General features: G+C 40.1%; 3 protein-coding genes across 5 annotated transcripts in view; all 3 read left to right on the forward strand.

Annotated features, from left to right (window-relative positions):
- LOC129761262 (neuropathy target esterase sws) overlaps nucleotides 1-17,004 on the forward strand; it is a 69,080-nt gene extending 52,076 nt beyond the window's left edge. The window contains exons 11-12 of the mRNA XM_055759081.1: nucleotides 16,657-16,755; nucleotides 16,815-17,004. Coding sequence (XP_055615056.1) covers nucleotides 16,657-16,755; nucleotides 16,815-16,870 — 155 coding nt within the window. The 3' untranslated portion in view covers nucleotides 16,871-17,004. The remainder of the gene's footprint in view (nucleotides 1-16,656; nucleotides 16,756-16,814) is intronic.
- Nucleotides 841-16,697, forward strand: LOC129761456 (RNA-directed DNA polymerase from mobile element jockey). 3 transcript variants are annotated; one of them, XM_055759245.1, is made up of 3 exons: nucleotides 841-992; nucleotides 1,059-2,775; nucleotides 16,573-16,697. In XM_055759245.1, exons 1-2 carry the CDS (start codon nucleotides 967-969, stop codon nucleotides 2,107-2,109), a joined length of 1,077 nt encoding a protein of 358 aa, XP_055615220.1. In that variant the 5' UTR covers nucleotides 841-966; the 3' UTR covers nucleotides 2,110-2,775; nucleotides 16,573-16,697. The 3 variants fall into 2 exon arrangements, with proteins under 3 accessions (XP_055615220.1, XP_055615174.1, XP_055615271.1); XM_055759199.1 differs by lacking the exon at nucleotides 841-992 and having other exon boundaries at nucleotides 2,112-2,775; nucleotides 5,732-16,648.
- Nucleotides 16,908-17,527, forward strand: LOC129761347 (uncharacterized). The gene is made up of 2 exons (XM_055759064.1): nucleotides 16,908-17,201; nucleotides 17,264-17,527. Exons 1-2 carry the CDS (start codon nucleotides 16,908-16,910, stop codon nucleotides 17,525-17,527), a joined length of 558 nt encoding a protein of 185 aa, XP_055615039.1.
- Nucleotides 17,528-22,239: the final 4,712 nt, after the last annotated feature.

Raw genomic sequence — 22,239 nt, forward strand, 5'->3', positions numbered from 1 at the left:
TTCAGGGAACTAGCATTAATTTTAAGTTAGGTATTTTATATACTCTGTACAACTTGCACAGTAACTCATTTCCAGCAGATTGATTGGCCTCGTAGAGGTCAGAACAGATGATCCAGCTAACCGTCAGTTTCGCATTCTTGTAGCATCTGTAAAGTTCTGCGGATACTAAAAAAACGTTAATTGGTTTTTCCAATTGTCGAACATTAACAACGTAGGGAACCTTTTGCAGTATCAGGATACACGTGGACCCGTTTAGACTAAACGAACTTTGAGACGAAATAATAATACTTAGCTCTGATACTGTAACACAACAGAATAACTCGAAGAAAAAAACTTGAACTGGACTGCTGACAGATTAGAATACTTGACTTATTTTTAGAATACAGAAGAGTGGTTTTAATAAGTGATCACCCAATATTCACTTTTTTAAGTAGTTTTGTTGATGAAAAATAAATTTGAATTCAAAAAAAAATTATCATATCCAGTACCAGTGAGGTACTGGTATCTGAAACACACGAGATAGAATAAACAATCATGCAAAATAAATTCTAAAATAAATGTGCGATTTAATTTACAGTACTCCAGCACTATGAATGCGAAGAATACTAATGCCAAACTTTCTGGAATAAAATTTGAAAAAGCTGCGAGTAAATTCAATAAATTAAATGTGCATTTGGATTAAATTTTGAGATAAAATGAAATAAGTCAAGTCATTTACAAAAAAAAAATTAAAACGAGGAAAACACCGAAATTCTATGTTGCACCCTAACAACAGCAAGAGCCTTTGACTAAGTACGCTGTTCGGTTGTGGAATTAACACCAGCGATATATAGTCTGCAGCGAGGAATCCTTAGAAACGACGCTATGTATAGCCTATTCTAGGGCTACACCTGCATTTGTTTTTTTTTCTCCAAATATCCGCCAGTCCGATGGTCAGTCACATTCTGGCCGCCACCCGCACATAGCATGAAACGAAAACAGCGAAGATATCGGTAGGGCACTTAGCAGATATTTCGCAGTTTAATCATAAAATTAAACGAGGTTCGATCGATCCACAGGACCACATTCAATTCACTACAGTTACAGGAATTGGAACGCGCATTCCAAAGGACCCATTACCCGGATGTATTCTTTCGGGAGGAGCTAGCGGTTAGAATCGAACTGACTGAAGCACGGGTTCAAGTGTGGTTTCAAAATCGACGCGCAAAATGGAGGAAATGTGAGAAGGACAATAATCGGGATGATGGTGAGGCCGAAGGCGGAATGTGCAATAGTGGAAATATGTCCGTAGCTTCGCGAATAGTCTCGGATGAGATCCCTACAAATGCAAACTACGATAATGTTTCGCAAAACATCAGTATGACAAATATGACGATGAATTTGCAGGAAAACACTAGTCAAGTGCCTGGCTTCGACTCGGACCCAAAGACTTCCCTTGGTCAGATGTCACCAGGAAGGCTGTCCCCTAATCTATTTCTGAACCTCAATTTCGACCTCATAAACCCTCCCGATGGTCGTGGTGGCAATCTGACATTCGAATGGAATTGCTTCCCCACTACAAGCACACATGGGAAACATAATTCCTCGTTCCCAAGCACAGTCACAGATGTGAATAACATCTGTAACACATCGGGTGGTCCGTCGGTATCATCAACAGACTGTCCATCAGCATCGTCAGTGAACAGTGGAGTACACTTTATGAATATCAACAGTTTGGCAAACTCATCTCCGCCTTCATCGAGTTCCGTTTATGATGATGAAATGAAATTCCTGAATGTCGATCAGTTCAACATGGACAGCTTGAGGAACGAATCTTTGTTTAACTTGGATCAAACTTTACTGAACCACACTGAGGCCCAGATTAACTTTCAGTCTCATCACAATCAACCATCTCAATCGCAAAATTCCATGGCTATCAATTGTCATCACGATGAGAAGTCTCATCTTAGCCTAGATATTCATAACTTCAACCTGAACGATGCCGATCACGAACTTGACAAAACGGATAAGTCGCCATCCGAGCTATTGGACTTGGAAAAACCCATCAATATTAATATAAGTGTGGACAGTTTGGACCACTTGAATGATGATGATAAATATACCTCGTAGAGATATGTTCTATCCCACCCATTTGCTCCGTCGGAGCAAAGTCAAAACGGAAAGCTTAAACCTAAATCTAGTCAAGGGCATACCACAATGTTAACAATGCATGGTGAAATTAGTTACCGTATCGCGCCAGTGTATTAGTATTTGTTGATCGATGAAGAAATAAGATGCGAAAATCGATACCTTTGGCAGCCGTCAATCAAGCATGAGTGTACCATAATAGTAGAACTGTTCATGTTTTGTTTTAGTTAAAAATAAAGTTCGAATGAAACAACGGACAATAAGCTGCTTTCTGTGTTTTCCACCTCTTCCCGTGGGGGCGTATAATGTGTCGCTGATTAGGTGCTTTTGTTTGCCATAGCGTGTATATGTGATACCCATGTGCCCATGTGGACACAAATCTTCGAAATAAGTACTTGGAAAAATGTATTACATTATGTGCTTCGCAATTGTGGACAGTGGACAGCTTATACATGGCAAGAGCTTGACGATCCGCGAGTATTTCTGTATCGCGGCAGTGGAGAACTTATTCGGTTTGAATCCTCATATCGTCATTTGGAATAAAGCGATCGCAATGAGCTAAACTTTCAGACTAATATTTTCAATCAAATATGTTGATTTTTTCAGTGTGTCTTCCAGCGGCATTTTTTCAATCACGATATTAGTTAGGTAAGCTGACTAAACGTACCGTTTTGAACCGTATCGTATTTTCGACCATTTTGGATTGCCCCCTCTTTTTATCAATTTGTACCGTATTATGAGTATAAAGAAAACATATTTGTAACTAGCTGACTCGGCTGACTTCGTCCCTCCCAATTTTTTTTTTTTGTAGTCAATACTTTCAAACATTCACGTTTTTTTAATAAACGAACGTTCATGGATCCAATTGCAAACGATTCATTGACTGATCCTCTAATTGACCCTTTACAATTTTAGACACAATTCTCCTTCAAGATTTTTCAATTACTTGCAAATAACATGTTTCTCCATCACATGGAATAGGTGTTTCATTCAGAAAATATAATAAAATGTAAAATGTTCAAATCGGGCTATTCCTTTCTCGAGTTTTGCGCTTACCAACACATTTGGCGATTCATTTTTATTTACAGTGTCGGATAAAACATTAAGACTGCTGCTCAAGTGAAGTGACAAAACTTTGAGAAAAAATGATCCAATCCAGTGCATCAATTATAATAATTTATTTGCATTTTTCGAGAAAATTTATAACATCTGTAGTTAAAAAAATAGTCATTCATTAAAAAAATGCATACTTAACAACTAAAATGACGTGACAAAAATTAAGATCGGTTTTAAAATTCATGGTAGAAAATAAAAACAAGAAAATTCATACCCTGAAAAGCTGCTAGGGTTAGTTCTTGATCGTGCAACCTTTGTTACGCATCACTTCAGGCACCCGGTTCGGCTTGGATTCCACCTGTTTCTGGCACATGGTGACCGGGATGGAGTACCAACAAGCTTGGATCCTCGTCCCGGATCTTTTTCGATGCCTTGAAGGAATCTTTCTTGGGGGCTCGCTTTATGGCAGAGTCATCCTTCGCGGTCGTTTTCCTTGGGCGTCCAGTTAAAAGCTCACATGCTTCTTGTTTACATAACAAATAAGGAACCGAAAAGCACAAATACCACAATCAAATTTATTCAAAAATCGGTCGAAACAACACTCGAAACAGTCGAAACGAGGAACCGGTCTTGAATTTTAATGTTATAAATTTCTTCGAACAATGTAAAAAAGTCATTAGCAGATTGAGGCACTGGATTGGATTATTTCTTCTCAAAATTTTGTCACCTTCTTTTTTTCTTGATCAGTGGTCGTAATTTTTCGACACTGTATATAGTAAGATGATATAGGAGTGCGATTTTTTACCTGAAAATCCATTTCCACTTTCGAACAAAGATCACTTTCGTAAACGCAAACATAAAATGGACTAAAAACGCTCATCAAGATGTAATTGTAGAACATTTGGGAATTCAATTTTCCGAATTGTCCTATTTTCCGTCAGAGTTTTTTCGAAAATTTTCAATTATCATGTTTAGTTGTTAATATGGTTGGTTGAAATATGTGTAATATTTTTATGGGACCCTCCTTCTCCTTCCAAAAGAAATGCATTGCATTTCTTGTACTCTTAAATCCTCTCATTCCAATTTTGGTTCCATTTGCTTTATTGATTCTCGAGTTACGCTGAAATTTGTGTTTTGTTTGTATGGAAGCCCTCCCCCTTTCAGGGGGAGATATGTCAAACCATCAAAGAAACATTTCTCGTACCCAAAGCCCTCTCATGCCAACTTTGACTCCATTTGCTTGATTAGTACTCGAGTTATGCAGAATTTTTTTTTACTTCATAAAGCAGGGATGTATAACTTTGTGAAATCATGAAAGATGAACAAGATTCCTTTATTTTCTTCAAACTTCTGATAAGTATTTACAAAACAATGTTTTTATCTTTATGTCTAAAAATATTTAATATAATGCTTCTTCGAGTGATATCTTTCGCATGTATCACAAAAATAATTAGTTTGGTGTCTTTCGCCTTTTTCCTTTCTGTTTGAACATACACAACAATGCTCTTGAATTCTACACAGTCCTTTCCTCAAGCATATGCAACTTTTGTTTATACTGGGTACCGTTATCTATTATTCATAGTACCACCATTTTGGTTCGTGAATAAGTTCGCAAGACATTAAAACTCGTTTAGAAAAATGAATTATATATTAATATACTTCTTTGCTGTGGCGGCTGAGAGCAAACAAACAACCGCTAAGAGTTAATACAGACTTCGATACAGATTTTCTGAGAAAAAAATCATATAAAAAGATTTTTTGAAACCAAAAACACAAATTTTATTATGGCAACCCTGGTGAGGAGTGCGATCCATCATAGAAACATTTATTGTCCCCTAAAACCTCTACTTGCCAAATTTGGTTCCATTTTCTTGATTATTTCTCGAGTTATGGAGCTCCCCGTAGAGCGGAGGGGCTGCCATATTGTACTATGATTTATTTGGAAATCCATGCTTTAAATTCCTTCCCACCAGAGATTAGTTAGTGACTTTCAATATTTATTCGTCTTGTTGAAAGAGATGATGAATCTTGATGATTTTATTACAATTCCGTGGCAGGCGTGAACATTGACTAACCCCTCCCGTTATTGTCCACGTGAGCATTCTTGTATATTTTCTTATTTTCAAAAACCAAGGAAATAATAGAATAACGCGTATATTCAATTCTAGATTTGTTTCATGATATATTTTATGTTACTTAATTGATAAAAATAAAAGAAGAATTTTTTCAATTACATTTTCTGGTCATATGATCAATTCTAATGATCTCACTTTTCATAAGGGCGTTTTAACCATCATTTAATAACCATCTTTTTTGTAAAATAATCAAAGCACCAATACGATATTTGATAAAGTTGTAAAATCAATAATCTTCATAGGGAAAAATTATACCTTCTTAAGAAAATTAAAAAATATATACCAACATCAAAAGATTCAATATCTGAAAACACCAATCTTCGATATATGATGGTCGAACATGAGTGTTAGAAAATAAACTCAACTGACAACAATAAATCGGTAGACAGAATTTTCGGAAATTTACTTTCCAGATACAAAAGAAAGCTGATTCTGCATCGTGACCTAGGATGAAAACCCAGCAAACATTAAATCATATAACTCGGCATACTGTAAGTCAAGTATAAAGTTGTATAGAATCACAATCGTATAAAATACCGATCAAAGTAAACATTGTGTATATCTACAATCGCATAAAATGCGGAAAACACGATTTTATTTTACACGACAGATTAAGTAGCAAAAAGATCACATTTTGTCTCTGGCTAACCTGCTACATCAACCGCAAGGTCGGATCGCATTGGAAGGAATACAGTGTTGTGTTTTTTCTGTGATCAGCGAGGTGTAATCTGATCAGCTACACAACGAGGATTAACTACTGCATGCGGCTTTCGACTGTGGGATATCCACTCGTTTAGCAGCACTCCAATTTTTATGAAAATGTGCAAGAATGATTAAACAAACAAGATATTAAAAAAACAAGATATTTTCTGGATAGGCATTCATAAATTGCCTGAAAGATTTTAATGTGTGCAACCTTTAAAACCCATTACTTTCAATACAATATTTTGAACCTTTCAAGAACAAGAAACGTGTCTTTTCAATGAAAACCAAGGTAGCGTATCATGAGTATTTTAGGGCGTGATAGGTGTGTGGCATACCCAGTTCTGACAACAAGAGCATCATTCTGCCGTGGAGCACCGAAAGATGTGTCTGGCAAATCAGGATTCACGCCAGTAAGATCCTGATTACGACATACTGATACGACACAGAAAACGGACATGATAAGAAAATGATTTACATTCGACACTAAAGACTGATAGTCGTGCTATCCTGTTCCGGCGTGTGGGATAATAGTGCGGTTGCCCTCGTCCCGGCAATAACGTTCGATGCTCGTCTAGCCTTTGGCACTAGGTACTAGGCTCAGATGTTACATTCCTGAGTTACGCTGATCCGGCTCTAAACACGGTCCCCAGGACGGACCGTGTCAACCCTTGCATGGCCTCACTGCTTGCATAGATAACCATAGGATCACTTATAGCGACTATGTACAACGAGCGGAGATAGCGGCCCGGAGCTGGAACCCAACAACAAATATGAGTTTTCAAACAAATTCCACAGAAATCGGGAGGGAAATCGAAGAGGTAGGAATGTAGAGATGAATGAGTGGCAAAAAGTTGAAAGAAAGAAAAAGAAGAAAGACAAACCAAAGCCTAGGCAAGCGAGGTCAAAGCCAGATGCTCTGATTGTGGCTGCAGCGGGCACTGCGACCTATGCCGAGATTCTTCGGAAGGTAAAACAAGATCTGTCCCTGAAAAATCTCGGAAAAAACGTGGCCAGAGCGAAACGCACCCAAAAAGGTAAAATGCTTTTCGAATTGAAAAAGGACCCAACGATTAAAAGCGAGGCCTTTGAAGAACTTATTGTGAAATCGTTGGGAGAAACAGCGTAAGTTAGAGCTCTGTCCCAAGAAATAGTAGTCGAATGCAGAAACCTGGATGAGATCACTAAACGAGAGCGTAACGCTTGGAGGGCAAGGTTGTGAACGTTAATAAATCTTTGCCGGATGAACGGAGTGGTATGATAATCATTTCATTCGAAAGACAAAATGTCCAAGATTTATATGATCAATATCCGAAAACTTGTTTCTATAGCTTAAAAATTGCTTTAAAAATAGGCTATTGAGATCACACAAATCTGTATATAAGCTGGCGGAAATCCATTCAATTGTTATTTGATGATGTGAGATGAGGATGGTTACGCTCACACGCCTATACATTATGCTGTTCTCTTTCAATTCCATTCCGTTACTGCAGCCGAACTTAAAAGAAGCATTTAGCGAAAATCGAAGTATCGATGATAATTCGATACAGATGGGTGCCATTGACTGTGGATTTGATAGTGAAGAATATGGATTGTTTGATATGGTTTAATGGATATTTAACCATATCAAAGAAATCACATTGATGAAGGCAGCGTTATAAAATTATTTGTTCACGAATGCCGCAGTCGATCGTTCTTTTCAATTGTTGGGGGGTGCATTATTTGTGCACTAAGCTAAAAATCTTTATAGTCTGTTTTAAATCATTTGCGCAAAGCTGGACTCAATAAGAAGCTCGATGTCTGGGTGTCACAACAGTTAAGACCAAAAAACATGATGAATTGAATTTTCATCTGCGAAGCGTCGGCTAAATGGAATGAAATCGACCCATTTCTTAAACGGATGAGAAATGGATCACATACGACTCTATTGTGCGAAAACAATCGTGGTCAAAGCATGGTGAAGCAGCTCAAACGGTGGTCAAACCAGAACTAATGGCCTGGAATGTTGTACTGTGTATTCGGTGGAATCATTCATTATGAGTTGCTTCCGTATGGTCAAACACTGAATTCGTAAAAAAAATATCGTGCACATCGTTAAAAAGCCCACAGCATCTATCTAGCGAATTGTTATATCCGTATGTAGTACGGTTTCCTTGAACTCTGAGAAAGGAAATGCTTCGGAGTTGGCGGTTCGGAACGTGAATATTTATATTTTGCAGTATGCTGCCGCAGTCGATGTTGTTGCTTAGTACGTCATAGATGAACACTCTTTGCAGAAAACTACGCCGGCTCGACAGAGTTTGAAGTCCGATGAGCGCGCATCGATGTTCGTATGGCGGTAGATTGTCGGGATTTGTCCATGGGAGCCGCCGTAACGCATTTCTTATGAAAAGTTTCTGAATTTTTTCGATACGTGTTACGTGCACACTATGATACGGGGCCCATATTTGCACTCCATACTCTAGCACGCTGCGAATCAGAGAACAGTACAGTGACTTCATGGCATGTACGTCGTCAAATTGCGCTGTATTTTTTCTCAGGAAGCCAAGCATGGAGTTTGCTTTAGTGACTGTTATCGATATGTGCTCGCTGAATCTCAATTTCCTGTCGAAAAGTAGCCCAAGATCTTGAAATGTCTTGATAATTCGGTAGAGTTTTAGGTCATCTGTATACAAGAGCTTGCAGCAGCTTAGGTGGTCACATACATCGTTTAAAAAGAAAATGATGAGAGGACCAAGGTGACTACCCTGAGGAACCCCGGACGATAGGTGAAACGCATTCGATGTGGCATCGTGAACCTTCACGAAAGCTTTCCTGGACGAAAGGTACGATTCTATCCAGCGAACAATCCACGAAGGAAGACCGAGGCGGCTCAGTTTTGTGATAGCTAGACCATGCGGAACTTTGTCGAACGCCTTGGAGAAGTCGATATACACGGCATCAACTTGTCGACACTTCTCGATGGCACCAACCAGAGTGTTAGTGAAGGTCATCAGATTAGTAATGGTGGAGCCTTTCTTCATAAACCCGTGCTGAAATTCTGAGATTAACGATCGGACTGCCGTGTACAGCTTATCGTGTAGCAGTCTTTCCAGGACTTTCGTCAAACAGTCCAGTATCGAGATTGGACGGTAGTTTTCCACGCTGTGAATGTTTCCAGATTTGAAGATCGTGGTTACGGATGCTAGCTTCCATGACTCAGGAAAGACGCCTTCAAGAAGTGATCGATTGAAAATAAACTTCACAGGGGTGGTCAATGATGCAGCACAATTCCTAATGAAAGAAGGTGGAATTCGATCCGGACCAGGACCTTTCGAGGCGTCAACAGAAGAGAGGGCGTCGAGAATATCGTCGTGGCTGAAAGTGACTTGCTGTAGACGAATATCAAAACTCGGCAAGTTATCGATGTATTCCTGCGGAGTTGGAGCCTGATCGACTTCGTAAATGGTTCGGAAGAATTCCGCAAAGAATTCCGGACGTTAAATACAGTATGTAACGTCCACTGGAATACGTGCTGAGCCTTTTCGGGAATTTACGAAATTCCAGAAAGATGATGTATTTATCTTGAAACTACTCTGCACATTGTCAATGTACTGCCGAAAGCTAAGTTCATGTAAACCACTATACTCGGCTTCAGCCAACTGTACAGCAGATTTATTTGCAGCTGTTTTGGAGCGGAAATAACGTTTCCGAGCTTTTCGCAGACGGTTACGCAGATTACGGAGTTCGGAATTCCTCCATGGTTGTGTGAAATTTAGGGAAGGCTTACATCTTTTAACAGGAACGGTGAATTATTCGATATAATATGTTGTCGTAGAAGGCAGAGACTGCTTCATCAATGTCAGAGAGGTCAAGAAGCTCTGTCCAATTCAACGAGCCGATTCGCTCGTTGATAGCGTTAAAATCACACCGTGTAAAGTCATACTCACTGCGAGCTGCTGGAACACCGGGTGGGCGGATCTGGCCAGACGAATGGACGTCAAGTTTTAAAAGTAACGGCTTATGATGATCGTCGATTTTTGAAATAGCAGATGGTGGATCAAACTATTGGGTGAACAAATGTTCGATAGGATTCGCTGCTTGGCTATTGAGCTGAGCAGTCCAGTCTTTCTTTCACCCCTCAAGCCCGTGGCAAGTTCGTTCGTTGCGATAGTGTACGCGTTCGCACTTTATTTTGCGCTCGCTTCTGGCGCTCCTTCAAGAGTGTTAGTAGAGAGTGAGAAGGACGAAGTATCATCGTAGTGAAATGAACGGAGAACAAATCAATCCGTTTGTAAAATGTGGCATTTCCAGAACGCCGACGAAAAAAAGGGATGCGGTAGAAAACTCGTTAACCCGCGCTGAAAGTGAGCCCGCTTTGAACAAATCGCCGGAAAATAGTAATTTCATCTTAAATGTGAAGAAACCAACAGACGATAAAAAAGTGCAAACAGGGATAGATCACTATTTTAAAAGAAAAATGAGTCCCAATAGTGCAAACACTGGCAACGCAGCCAAAAAAAACAAACACTACAGCCAACACAGTTATCCCTCTGAGGAATAGGTTCGATGCCCTTGCTCCGGTGAACGACGAAAGTGCACAGCAAAAAACTGTAGAATCAAAGCCCGCACCGATTTACCTGCGTCAGGTGGTAAACCGAACCCTTCTGGCCTTCGGGCGGCGAATATCATACTAACATTCCTTCCCTTCCCCTGGTAACTGTAAGGACGTGGCCGGCGTCGTTATTGACCGTTTAAAGCTCGAATCACCGAAAATTGCACAACGAGAATGATTTGCTAGTCCCAAGCGTCATTCTGTGTGTTCTTTGTGCAATTTGGTTGGTTCAAGTCAATCACGGAGAGCAACTACGAAGTGTACAGTCTACCCAAGCTCAAGCTCAAGCTAAAAGTGCAGTGCAATACGATTGCCGATTATCGCAAAATTGTGAACGCGTTAGAGAAGGAAAAAACTCTCTATTATACCTACCGCTTAAAAGCTTGGAAAGGTCTCACTGTGGTGCTGAAAGGCATAGAACAGGGTGTTTTACCCGATGATATAAAAGACGTTCTAACCGATAAAGGTTTTGAGGTGGCTTCGGTTACTAATATGTTGAACCGACTAAAAAAACCACAGCAGCTCTATAGAGTAGAACTAGAGTCATCAACGAGGAAATTGAAACCGGATGAAGTGCATCCAATTTATAAAGTCACCCGCGTTTTAAATCGTGTAGTGACGTTCGAAGAGCCGCACAAACGGACTGGCCCTGTGCAATGTCACAACTGCCAAGAATACGGGCATACCAAAGGTTATTGCAACCTTCCAGCAGTCTGTGTAGTCTGCAGTGGCATTCATGAGACAAAAAAATGCCCAGTCTCAAGAACAGCAACAGAAGCAAAAAAATGCAGCAACTGCGGTGGAAACCACACTGCAAACTACAGGGGGTGCCCTGTATATACAACATTAAAGAAAAAACTGCAAGAATCTCGACAAAAAGCTGCAACTAGCAGGACTGCAAACTATCAGCCAACCCTGCAACCAACGGTAAATTCAGCCACACACCCGAAACCCCAACCTCCTGGTTTCACGCCTACACCTAGCACATCGTATAGGGATGCTCTACTCTCCCAACCTTCAACACCAATAATTCCTCCCGCGGACCAATTACAAGTATTTATGGGTTCAATTATGCAACTCATGACATCAATGCAAACAATGATGCATGAAATGTTGCGCAGCCAGCAACTTCTCATCCAAAAATTGCAATGTTCAAAATAATTTTTTTGTAAATCTGCTATTGGAATGCAAACGGGATACATAACCATTTGAATGAAATTAAACTATTCTTGAACCAACACGACATTGACGTTTTTCTTATCAATGAAACTCATCTGACGGATTACTACAACATCAGAGTTACGGGATATGATTTCTATGGTACAAATCACCCGCACGGGTCAGCAAGAGGTGGGGCTGCGGTCCTCATCAAACGAGATATTCCATACTATTTATGGCACGTCACAGTACTCTAAATATCCAAGCAGCGGCTGTGTGCATCGAGAATAAATCTGAGAAAATAGTATTACCAGCACTCTACTCTTCACCGAACCACCACCCTTCGGGAGAGGAACTGAAAGACTTCTTCTCACTCCAAGGGCACCGATTTATCGTCGCTGGTGACTTTAACGCAAAACACACCTTTTGGGGATCAAGGCTGATTACCACTCGTGGACGCGTATTATACAACGTTATCACTGACTCTGGCTATGACATTGCATCATGCGGTGAACCGACACACTGGCCAGAGGACCTCGCACGACTTCCGGACCTGCTAGATTTCGCTGTCACAAAAAATATTAATAGTAAACGAATTCGATCGAAGCTTCTTTTGGATTTATCATCTGATCACTCACCAATACTCCTGGAATACTTCATAGAAAAGGAAGTGAAGCAGACGTCATCTGATCTCACTAACTTTTCAACGAATTGGACAAAATATAAGACATATATCTCCTCTAACATTCTCGATCTACCTCTGGATAACGAACATCATATCGAGGAAGCAGTTAACCAGCTCAGTGTACTCATAAAGAACGCTGCGAAAATAGCTACCCCACCTATGAAGCCTCAGAAACACAAAAAAAAATTACTGCCTCCCACATAAAAGCAGCAGTTGCAGAAAAGCGACGACTAAGACGTATCTGGCAAAACAAACGATCGCCAGAATCTAAAAACCAATTCAATGTGGTACAACGTAAATTAAGAAAGCTATTACAAGACGAGAAAGATGAAAAATTCCATAATTACTTAACTGAATAATCAAAATAATAATTACTCACTATGGAAGGCAACTAAGAATCTAAAATGACCTCAGTTACAGGTCCCGCCGTTTAGAATGCCCTCTGGTAATTGGGCCAGAAATGACGATGAAAAAGCAGCAACTTTTGCAAACCATCTTCAAAAAGTTTTCACTCCGAATCAATACGGACCTAATCAAGAAACGCTCGAATTTTCTGGTGCTATAAACCAAAACAAAATGAAAATCAAACATCGGCTGGTGAGACATGTTATCAATAATCATATCAATGTGAAAAAGTCACCCGGTATCGACCACATCAACGGATATTTGATCAAGGAACTACCTAACCTAGCAATTAAACATCTCACGAGAATTTTCAACGCAATGACCCATAAAGGATATTTCCCACAAGCATGGAAAATTTCGACCATCATTATGATTCCTAAGCCAGGGAAAGACGCACAGAAAGTGGAATCTTATAGACCTATCAGCATCCTTCCAATCTTCTCAAAAGTGTTCGAAAAAATTATCCTGATAAAATCAGCGCCCGAGATTGAAAGATTAATCCCGAATCATCAATTCGGATTCCGAGCAAAACATGGCACTATTGAACAAGTGCACCGATTGATAGAAGAAATTCGTAAAGTATATGAAGGCCGCGGATACTGCTCAGCGCTTTTTCTTGATGTAGCTCAAGCTTTCGATAAAGTCTGGCACGAAGGACTGCTCTATAAAATTAAAAATATGCTACCACAAGTATATGAAATTATGCGTTCTTATCTACTGGGAAGAAAGTTTCATGTTCGGTATAACCAAACTCTATCACCAGAGCAAGAAATTTATGCTGGCGTTCCTCAGGGCAGTGTTCTTGGACCAGTTCTCTATCTCATCTACACAGCTGATCTCCCGACCGCGCGTAACTTAATGACTACAACATTCGCAGATGACACAGCTATTCTCAGCAGTCACAAAAACAGAACGATTGCTTCACGGGATCTCCAGGAACACATAACGGTCGTGGAAAAGTGGCTTCAAAAATGGAGAATTAAAGTAAATGAAACAAAATGTGTCCACGTTACGTTCACGCTTAATAAGAACACATGCCCACAAATTAAGTTCAATAGATCTGCAGTACCTCAATCGAATGAAATTAAATATCTTGGTGTACATCTAGATCGTCGTCTAACCTGGAAGAAATACATAAAGGGTGTGTCACATCAAATTGCATCACGGAAAAAACGCTGTAGAAATTTAATTTTTAGGAATTATATCTTCAGCTTTCGCTCATAATCAGATAAGAGTGTATAGATCACGTTGGCCATGCTTCACTGTCAATTTTTCGTAAATTTGGAAAAATGTCGTCGAACGAAAAGGAGCGTCGTGAATTAATTCTGCGCACTCATTTCGAGAATCCGGAGTTGTCACATCGGGACATCGGTAAGATGCTGGGAATCGTCCAATCCACGGTCAGCAGAGTACTAAAACGATACTTCAAGAACCTAACCATCGACCGGAAGGTGAAGAACGGCAAAAATGGATGCTCCGTCAGTGAAAAAGATCACAAGCGCGTAGTTAAGCCGTTTAGACGTGATCCGACAAGTTCGGTCCGGGATGTCGCCAATAAGCTGAATTTGTCAAGTTCATTCGTCCAGCGGACCAAGCAGCGGGAGGGCCTGCGTACATACAAGGTTCCTAACCGCGACGAAAGGCAAAACATGGTGGGGAAGACGCGAGCCCGGAAGCTGTACACCGAAATGCTGACGAAGCCGCATTGCCTGGTAATGGACAACGAAACCTACGTCAAAGCGGACTTTCGTCAGCTGCCGGGCCTGTTGTTCTTCTCCGCAGAGGACAAATTCAGCGTTCCGGAGGAGATTCGCAAGCAGAAACTATCCAAGTTTGCCAAAAAATACATGGTGTGGCAAGCGATCTGCTCTTGCGGAAAGCGGAGCGTTCCCTTCGTGATGACCGGCACGGTAAACGGGCAGGTTTACCTTAAGGAGTGCCTACAGAAGCGCTTACCACCACTATTGAAGCAGCACGAGGGCCCGACCATCTTCTGGCCGGATCTCGCTTCGTGCCACTATTCAAAGGACGTGTTGGAGTGGTACGAAGCCAACGGGGTCACCTTCCTGCCAAAGGAAATGAACTCGCCCAACGCGCTGGAGCTTCGCCCAATAGAGAAATATTGGGCGATTATGAAGCAGGCCCTTCGGAAGAACCCAAAAGTTGTCAAATCGGAGGCGGACTTTAAGAGAAAATGGATTTCTGTAAAAAAAAAACTACAACTTGACGTTGTACAGAACCTTATGGACGGGGTAAAGAGGAAGGTGCGAGCATACGGGCGTGGGCTCGAAGTATGAATAAAAAGAAAATGCCAAAAATTGTTTAATAGTTTTTATTTTACTGTCTAAAATTTTCAAAAGGATCGGTCTACTGGGCGAATTTCTACAGCGTTTTTTTCCGTGATGCAATTTGATGTGACACACCCTTTAGATGCGAAGAAAACGCAATTGAAGATGCGAGCAAAACAAATACATTGGCTAATCGGGAGGAAGTCGAAATTAAAACTAGAGTTCAAACTACTTCTATACAAATCCATGCTGAAACCTATTTGGCATTACGGCTGTCAACTATGGCAAACAGCTTCAGCAAGTAATATCGAAATCATCGAAAGAGTACAAAATAAACTGCTAAGACAAATTACTGGCGCCCCTTGGTACATCCGCAATAGTGTCATACATCGAGACTTAGGGATGGTGACGGTTAAAGAAGAACTTCATAAAACGAGGAGGAAATATGCGGAAAAGGTGAAGAATCATCCAAATCCACTAGCAAGGCGACTCGGTCAACCTATGGTAACACGTCTGAAGAAAAAAACCTTAATTATATGAACGTGGTCAAACGTTAGTGTTGTGCTCCAGCACACATGTGAAATTTTAACTGTAAGAATTAACAACAAACGTAATACTTTATTATGTTAGAACTAAATGTATGTTATTTCCACATAATGGAAGATTCAATAAATGTATGTATGAAAAAAAAAGTTCGATGATTCATTTTACCTATTATCTATGACTCGCCAAAACGTTTTTCCATTCATCCATCATTTCCAGAAGTGTTTGCCCTTTGATTATTCAATAAATAAATCTTTCAATTGCGCAAAGCTTTTTACCTGTTCTGACCAGGGTTTTTTTTTGTCGAAAAAAGCTCGATGTGGATTTCATCAAAAAAAGGATATTAATCTACCGAATTGCCTTCCAATTTCGCCAAATCGAAATATAGAGGGGAATTATCAAGCGGAAGTTGAAGTATGTGACTCGAGATACTATGCCTACACAGATGGTCAGATCTTGGAAGATCCAAAGCCCGCCAGATTTTTTTTTCTCATGAAAATGTGACTACTTAACATCTTTTTTACATCAAATCCATTACTCAGAATAAAACCTATTTCTAAGTATCGATCCTAATTGGATTAGTTGTCAGCATGATTGTAAATGGATTTGGAAGAAATGGCCGGCTATCTCCTCTGCTAACTAAAGCCGATGTAGGAAAACAGGATAGAATATTGGAAAATAGTTTGGAAGGATACATCTATCTAATGCAAAAATCGCCCTTATAAACACAAAAAGCGTCAATCTTCGTATATGAACAAAATAAGCAGAAACTCAAAGTATTGTACTGAGTGAGTCCACACATTTCTTTCAGTATAGTCAAAGACGATACCGTGTGAATCGAATGATCTCAATTCATTTCTGTCTATTTATATAATATAGAAAGTAACATCCCAACAACATCCCTCATGAATGGGACACGAAAGCTGACGTGAAATTTGAGCTATCTTCTTTCATATCCATTAGCATCCATGGGTTACCACTGGGATCAGCACAAATTAGCTGGGTATAAAAGTGATAAATTTTATGCTTCATTCATTCAGTTTCACGATGATGAGATTAACGGTAAGAACGACAAAGTACATCTCTGTGATATGAACAACTGCTAATATTTCCCATTTCAGATTGTTTCACTCTTCGCTGCTGTATCTTTTGGTGCCCAAGCCAATGGAAAAACTAAACACACAAAATACGGATTACCGCCTTCATTTGAGAATATGTTTCTTCCGCCAAACTTCGAGCGCAGTAAACTAGAAACGCCATCCAAATCAACCTCAATCAACTGTTTCCCGCCGGCAGATCGTACCCACACGTATGAGTGGGCTGGTGGATTCACCCAGAACCATTTCCTGGATGAACTTAACACTGAGAACAGCGGAACTGATATGGACAGTAGCGCAGAGGAGTTAGAGCGGGAGTCGAACAACGTCGAAAAGAGGAATAACTTTGGCAGGGAACTGTCCTCGGATCTGTACACTCAGCATCCATCTTCATGCGCTTGCCAAACAAAGGTTTGTTTCGCTCTGTTTCATTCTACAATTTAGTAAAAACTAACGTAACGTTCCATTGATAGTACGAATTGCTCGATCTTGGATACACTCACTTCCCCCGCTACATTGTTAACGCAATCTGCCTGGATAGGAATTTCAACAGCCGGAAGTGCTGGCGCGGCTCTCGCTGTAGGGAAATTCCTTACAAGGTTCGTGTTCTAACAAAGCGCTCTGAGGACGAACCTGGTGAACAGGATAACTACTCTGCATTACTTCCGGAACCGCTGCGAGATTTATGGCGTTTCAGAACTGTTACCATTGCAGCAGCATGTCAGTGCTCGTTGTAGCGATAAATGTAGGATAGGTCTAGCCATCCAGATCAGTATACAGTAACAGAAATTGTACGCAATACGAGGAAGCATAATAATCAAGTGAGAAATCAAATTATCTGCCCTGTAGTTGGCAACGAATATTGCCATGAAAAATTGTAATTCGTATTTTGTGTGTGTATATATTGAGAACAGAAAAATAGAAATTTGATATAAATATAAACTTATATCAACAAAATACTTCGATATCATCATTTCTCATCATTTCAAACCCTCCAGATGCCTCAAGTTCACGCAGCGAATTCGTTTGCTTTAATGCTGCCAAAACAGGTCCCACGAAGTGGTAATTTAAGTTTCGGAAATAGGAAAAAGTCACACGGGGCCATATCAAAAGAGTACAGTGCTTGTTCAATTACATTTGTGCCATTTTTGGTATAAAATTCGTTCACAATGTTCGATCGATGAGCTGGTGCATTATCGTGGTGTAAAACTCAAGTGTCATTCTTCCACGGATCTGACCTTTTGCGACGAATTTTAACTCTCAAACGCCTCATAATGCAAAGCTAATACTCTTCATTGACTATTGGGCGCCCGAATGGACAACGTTATATCAAAAGAACTTTGATGCAGTTTCTTACAATTCAATATACTGTTTTTCTATCTAATTGGCTAAATATTTTACAAAAAAGTGTTTTTCAATGTTTTTTACTGAAATTAAAACAGACCGAAAAGTACAACTTTTTTTCGATGCGGGTAATATGGGCATATAGCGGGCGTAATATGGACAGGTTTGTAATACATGAATCGTAGGGGTTTATCAATCGCGAGAGGCATAATTTCATTCAATTAAGGTCTGAGGTCATCACGAATGTCCGTTAAATGATGAAAAAATCGAATCAATCCACCTAGAAATGATATCGTGCTTTTCAGCAGTATAAACGGAGAGACCCTCAACTATTTTGTTTTTGGTTCCAGTCAGCTTCTAAACAGTCCACATTTGACGATTTAATTTCCATTTATAGACGCAGGGCATTTCTTAGGAATAGATCAAACAGACCTTTCACTGTTCATCTCACTCCCACTGGCAACTGTCCGTTTTAACCCACCAGTACAATTATTTTAATAATTTAAATTTTCCACTCAAAAATGAATTTACTTTTCCGTACATATCTAATATCGCTTCTCTGTTAACTCACAAACAGAAATATAACCGTTAGCGAATTAAATTTTGATATTAAACCACTCAAAATGTTTAATATCGAAGCAGCTAAAATTACATCCACACGCGGAATCATGTATGATTTTCGGTTTTTGTTTCCCTTTTCCGCTTTTGATCAGTATTCATTGCCAAAAGAGACTTAAATATCATAGAATAACATGTAGAAGGTGTTCTCATTAACAGAAATCTGAAATTCCAAATGTAACTATACAAATCAACCACCTGTCCATATTACCCCCACTGTCCGTATTACCCGCGGTTCCTCTATATATTTGATAGAATGGATGTCGAAATTGTATGCTAAATTCTGGAAGAGTCGATGCTGAAAATAAGAATGGAAGATAATTACACCTTCCAGCAAGATGCAACATACAGCTAAAAACACGAACATTTTTCCGAACGTCTAGCATTCTAAGCGGAAATTGACAAAAAACTACAGACATCCAATCCACAACTTGTCCAATATTTTCTCATACACATTCAAACTTTGATTATTCTACATGAGATATTCAGATTTGATTGATTATTGTTTTGAATTAAAAGTAATAGTATGTTGATAACTTACAGCATATGTTTCGGAATAATACAACCTCAACCTTTTTGGCCACCTTCAAATGTTTTTCAAATCCGTCGCAGGGGGCACGCACAACTTCCCATCGGCATATCCTCTCAAATTCGGAGGATCATGACCTTGAACTGGGCCAAAGTAGACACCTTTTCCTCGTTTACTTTCGACACCATGTATGACCATAGTAATCCAATGGTTTATGATCTAGTGAACTAGGAGGTTATCACCATTGACAAAAAAGTCGGTCAAATTTTCACGACTACAAATACCTCCTCAAATCATCATGGCCGCCGCGCTTTGGAACCGTGGAATGTTGCTGTTACTATCTGCGATATTCATAACACAGTTGGCCCACAAACTGTCGTTCTGGACATTGTGATATTGTTGCAAACAAAAACAACTTTTCATCAGAAAAGACAAAGTCTTGTTTACCGTGCCGTGATAGTAGAAGAGTTGCCCCCTCAAACCGCTTCTCCTTTGAAGCTTCCGAAACCCCATGAACTGAAAGCTTGACATCCCAAAAATGCTCGGGAATGCTAGGAAAATTAGTGTTAAATTGAATTTAAAAAATAAGACCCATTAACACTATCTAACATTCGTGTCATTTACCGAAGGAAAAAAGGAAAAGAATACAGCCATTCCATGCCAAACTTATATAGTGGTTCTCAGATTTTCGTTAAAATTGGTAGTTTTGTTCCTTAGGGTGCTCATACACTGTTTGACCGAAGCCAAATATTTGACTTTTTTTGACAGATAAAATTTGGTCAACGTGTACTGATCCTGAAGGCCCACTGGACGGACCTTTTTCCAGATTTTCTTTCTCTTTTTTTCTATTTGTCTTATTTTTTATTGTTCCGCGATTGTTCTTATATATTTTTCTACTTTTAACTTTAACTTCCTGTCGCGCACTTCTTACTTCCTTAAGGTGAAGGTGGAAGCTAGCCAAAATGGCTGCCACAACGGCGCTCATTTCTTTCATCTCCCTTCCTCACAGCCGCCCCCCCCCCGCCCGAAATTCGATAATTTAGCGAAACAGTGTGAAGAAAATTGTCGTTTTCGCACACTTCCCATCAAGTAATATCAACCAAACTCTAATCGATTACTCACAAGATATTAAATTTTCATCTGCTGTCGTACTGTATAGTGGAAAACGTCTGAAAACTTGAGCTAGTGCTCTGAAAGTTTAATTTTCATTTTTCAATTTTCGGCAATGGTTTTGTTTGTATTGGTGAAAGCATCGTTATTTTTCGACACTGATGCCATACAACATTATCGAATCAGCTATAAAAACCACTCAATAAAATGTTATTTCTGAATAATAGAGTTTCATGTTATGAAAATCAATAGAATAAAATTGTGTTGATATCAATACAATCATTATTTTTACGTTTAATGGTTCTATAATGTAAGTTTTAGCAACTTTAACATTGGGTAAGAAAATTGTATTACAGAGCCCGGAACACTGCCTAGGCAGCCGTGCTTTCAAAAACAGTAAACGGAAAAGTATTACATTCAACCAGAATGCCTCGCCCAACGAAGAGAAGGGTTAAGGCTCTCCAACGTGAATATGTGAAAACAATACGATCAACGAAAGAAAATATTATGGAAATATCAACATCGAGTTACTATGCGGAAGAACTTTTTTTTTTCCAAAATATATTTTTTATTAAGGCACATGTGGCGTTAGCCTGACGGGGCCGGGAGTCCAATATTTTGACAATTTTTGTCTTACAACTATGTTAGTAATATGTAACCGATTACTCGCGGTTGGCTCGAGGTTAGTATTACAAGTGTTCTCATAATTGGTATGTTGCAGTCTTCGATGCTCTATACGTGTGCCCGACACGGGCTACTTCCTATTGGGATGCAGCTGACCATTAATCAGCAACGCTCCCTAGTCTGTACCCCATATCTAGCGTGGTGCGTCTTTCTCGACTCGAGGAATCCAGGATAGAATGGTCACTAGCCGGCGCAATCATCAGTTCGTGTAGAGTTGTCATGAGCGGTACAACCTTTGGCTCTTGTTGAATGATCAGTGGACTGCACAACCTTCGGCCCGTGCATCTGTAAAGAGTGTGTGTATGTATTGCCGCGACCAAGACGGGTCTATGGTACTAGGTGAGGCCGTTTCGTCACTAAGTTGGTAAGGGGAGCGGTATATGAAAACAGTACGGAAGAAAGCAGAAGGGGAATTATTTGCTTGTAGCGTGAAAGAGACAGACTGATCACGAGCTTCGGCACCAGCGTATTGTGTTTTGTTTACAAACAAAACACAGTAGACTTCCAAGATGGCTGAAGAGTGGTTTTAACAAGTTGGCCCACCTTAGGATATACTTCTAGGCGCCTTGGCCGCGACTATGTAAAAGTTTATCGATCGGATAGGAGGGATATGAAACGGGGACACAACGAAGGAAACATCATTAAACGTTGACATCGGCGTTCTGAGGAACAGGTATAGATGAAGCAGAAGATCAGGATCACGGCTACCTAAGATATCCCGGACGGGGATATCCGATTTTCTGCCTTGTGCTCTCAGTGCTCTAGAGAGCTGAGAGCGAGCAGCATGGAACCGGATACACGACCTGACAACATGCTCGATGTCGTGGTAGCCATCGCCACAATCACAAAGATTGTTTGCTGCGAGCCCAATGCGATAGAGATGCGCGTTTAGGTTGTAGTGATTGGACATAAGCCGGGATATCACGCGAATGAAATCACGACCTACATTCAATCCCTTGAACCATGCCCTCGTCGAGACCTTAGGGATAATCGTGTGTAACCAACGACCGAACTCATCACCACTCCACATGCGCTGCCAACTTACGAGCGTATACTGACGAGGAATGTGGAAAAATTCATTATAAGCAATTTGCCTTTCAAAAAGTGTACCTTCTGAAGCGCCCACCTTAGCTAGCGAGTCCGCTTTCTCATTCCCCGGAATCG

This window comes from Toxorhynchites rutilus, chromosome 1, assembly GCF_029784135.1.
Source record: "Toxorhynchites rutilus septentrionalis strain SRP chromosome 1, ASM2978413v1, whole genome shotgun sequence".
Classification (NCBI taxonomy): domain Eukaryota; kingdom Metazoa; phylum Arthropoda; class Insecta; order Diptera; family Culicidae; genus Toxorhynchites; species Toxorhynchites rutilus.

Bases quoted from the DNA above. Each gene is read 5' to 3' on its own strand.
- LOC129761456 (XM_055759199.1), top strand. From the start codon at position 12,893: ATGCCCTCTGGTAATTGGGCCAGAAATGACGATGAAAAAGCAGCAACT.
- LOC129761347 (XM_055759064.1), top strand. From the start codon at position 16,908: ATGTTTCTTCCGCCAAACTTCGAGCGCAGTAAACTAGAAACGCCATCC. The intron at 17,202-17,263 runs GTTTGTTTCGCT...TTCCATTGATAG, and splicing joins CATGCGCTTGCCAAACAAAG to TACGAATTGCTCGATCTTGG.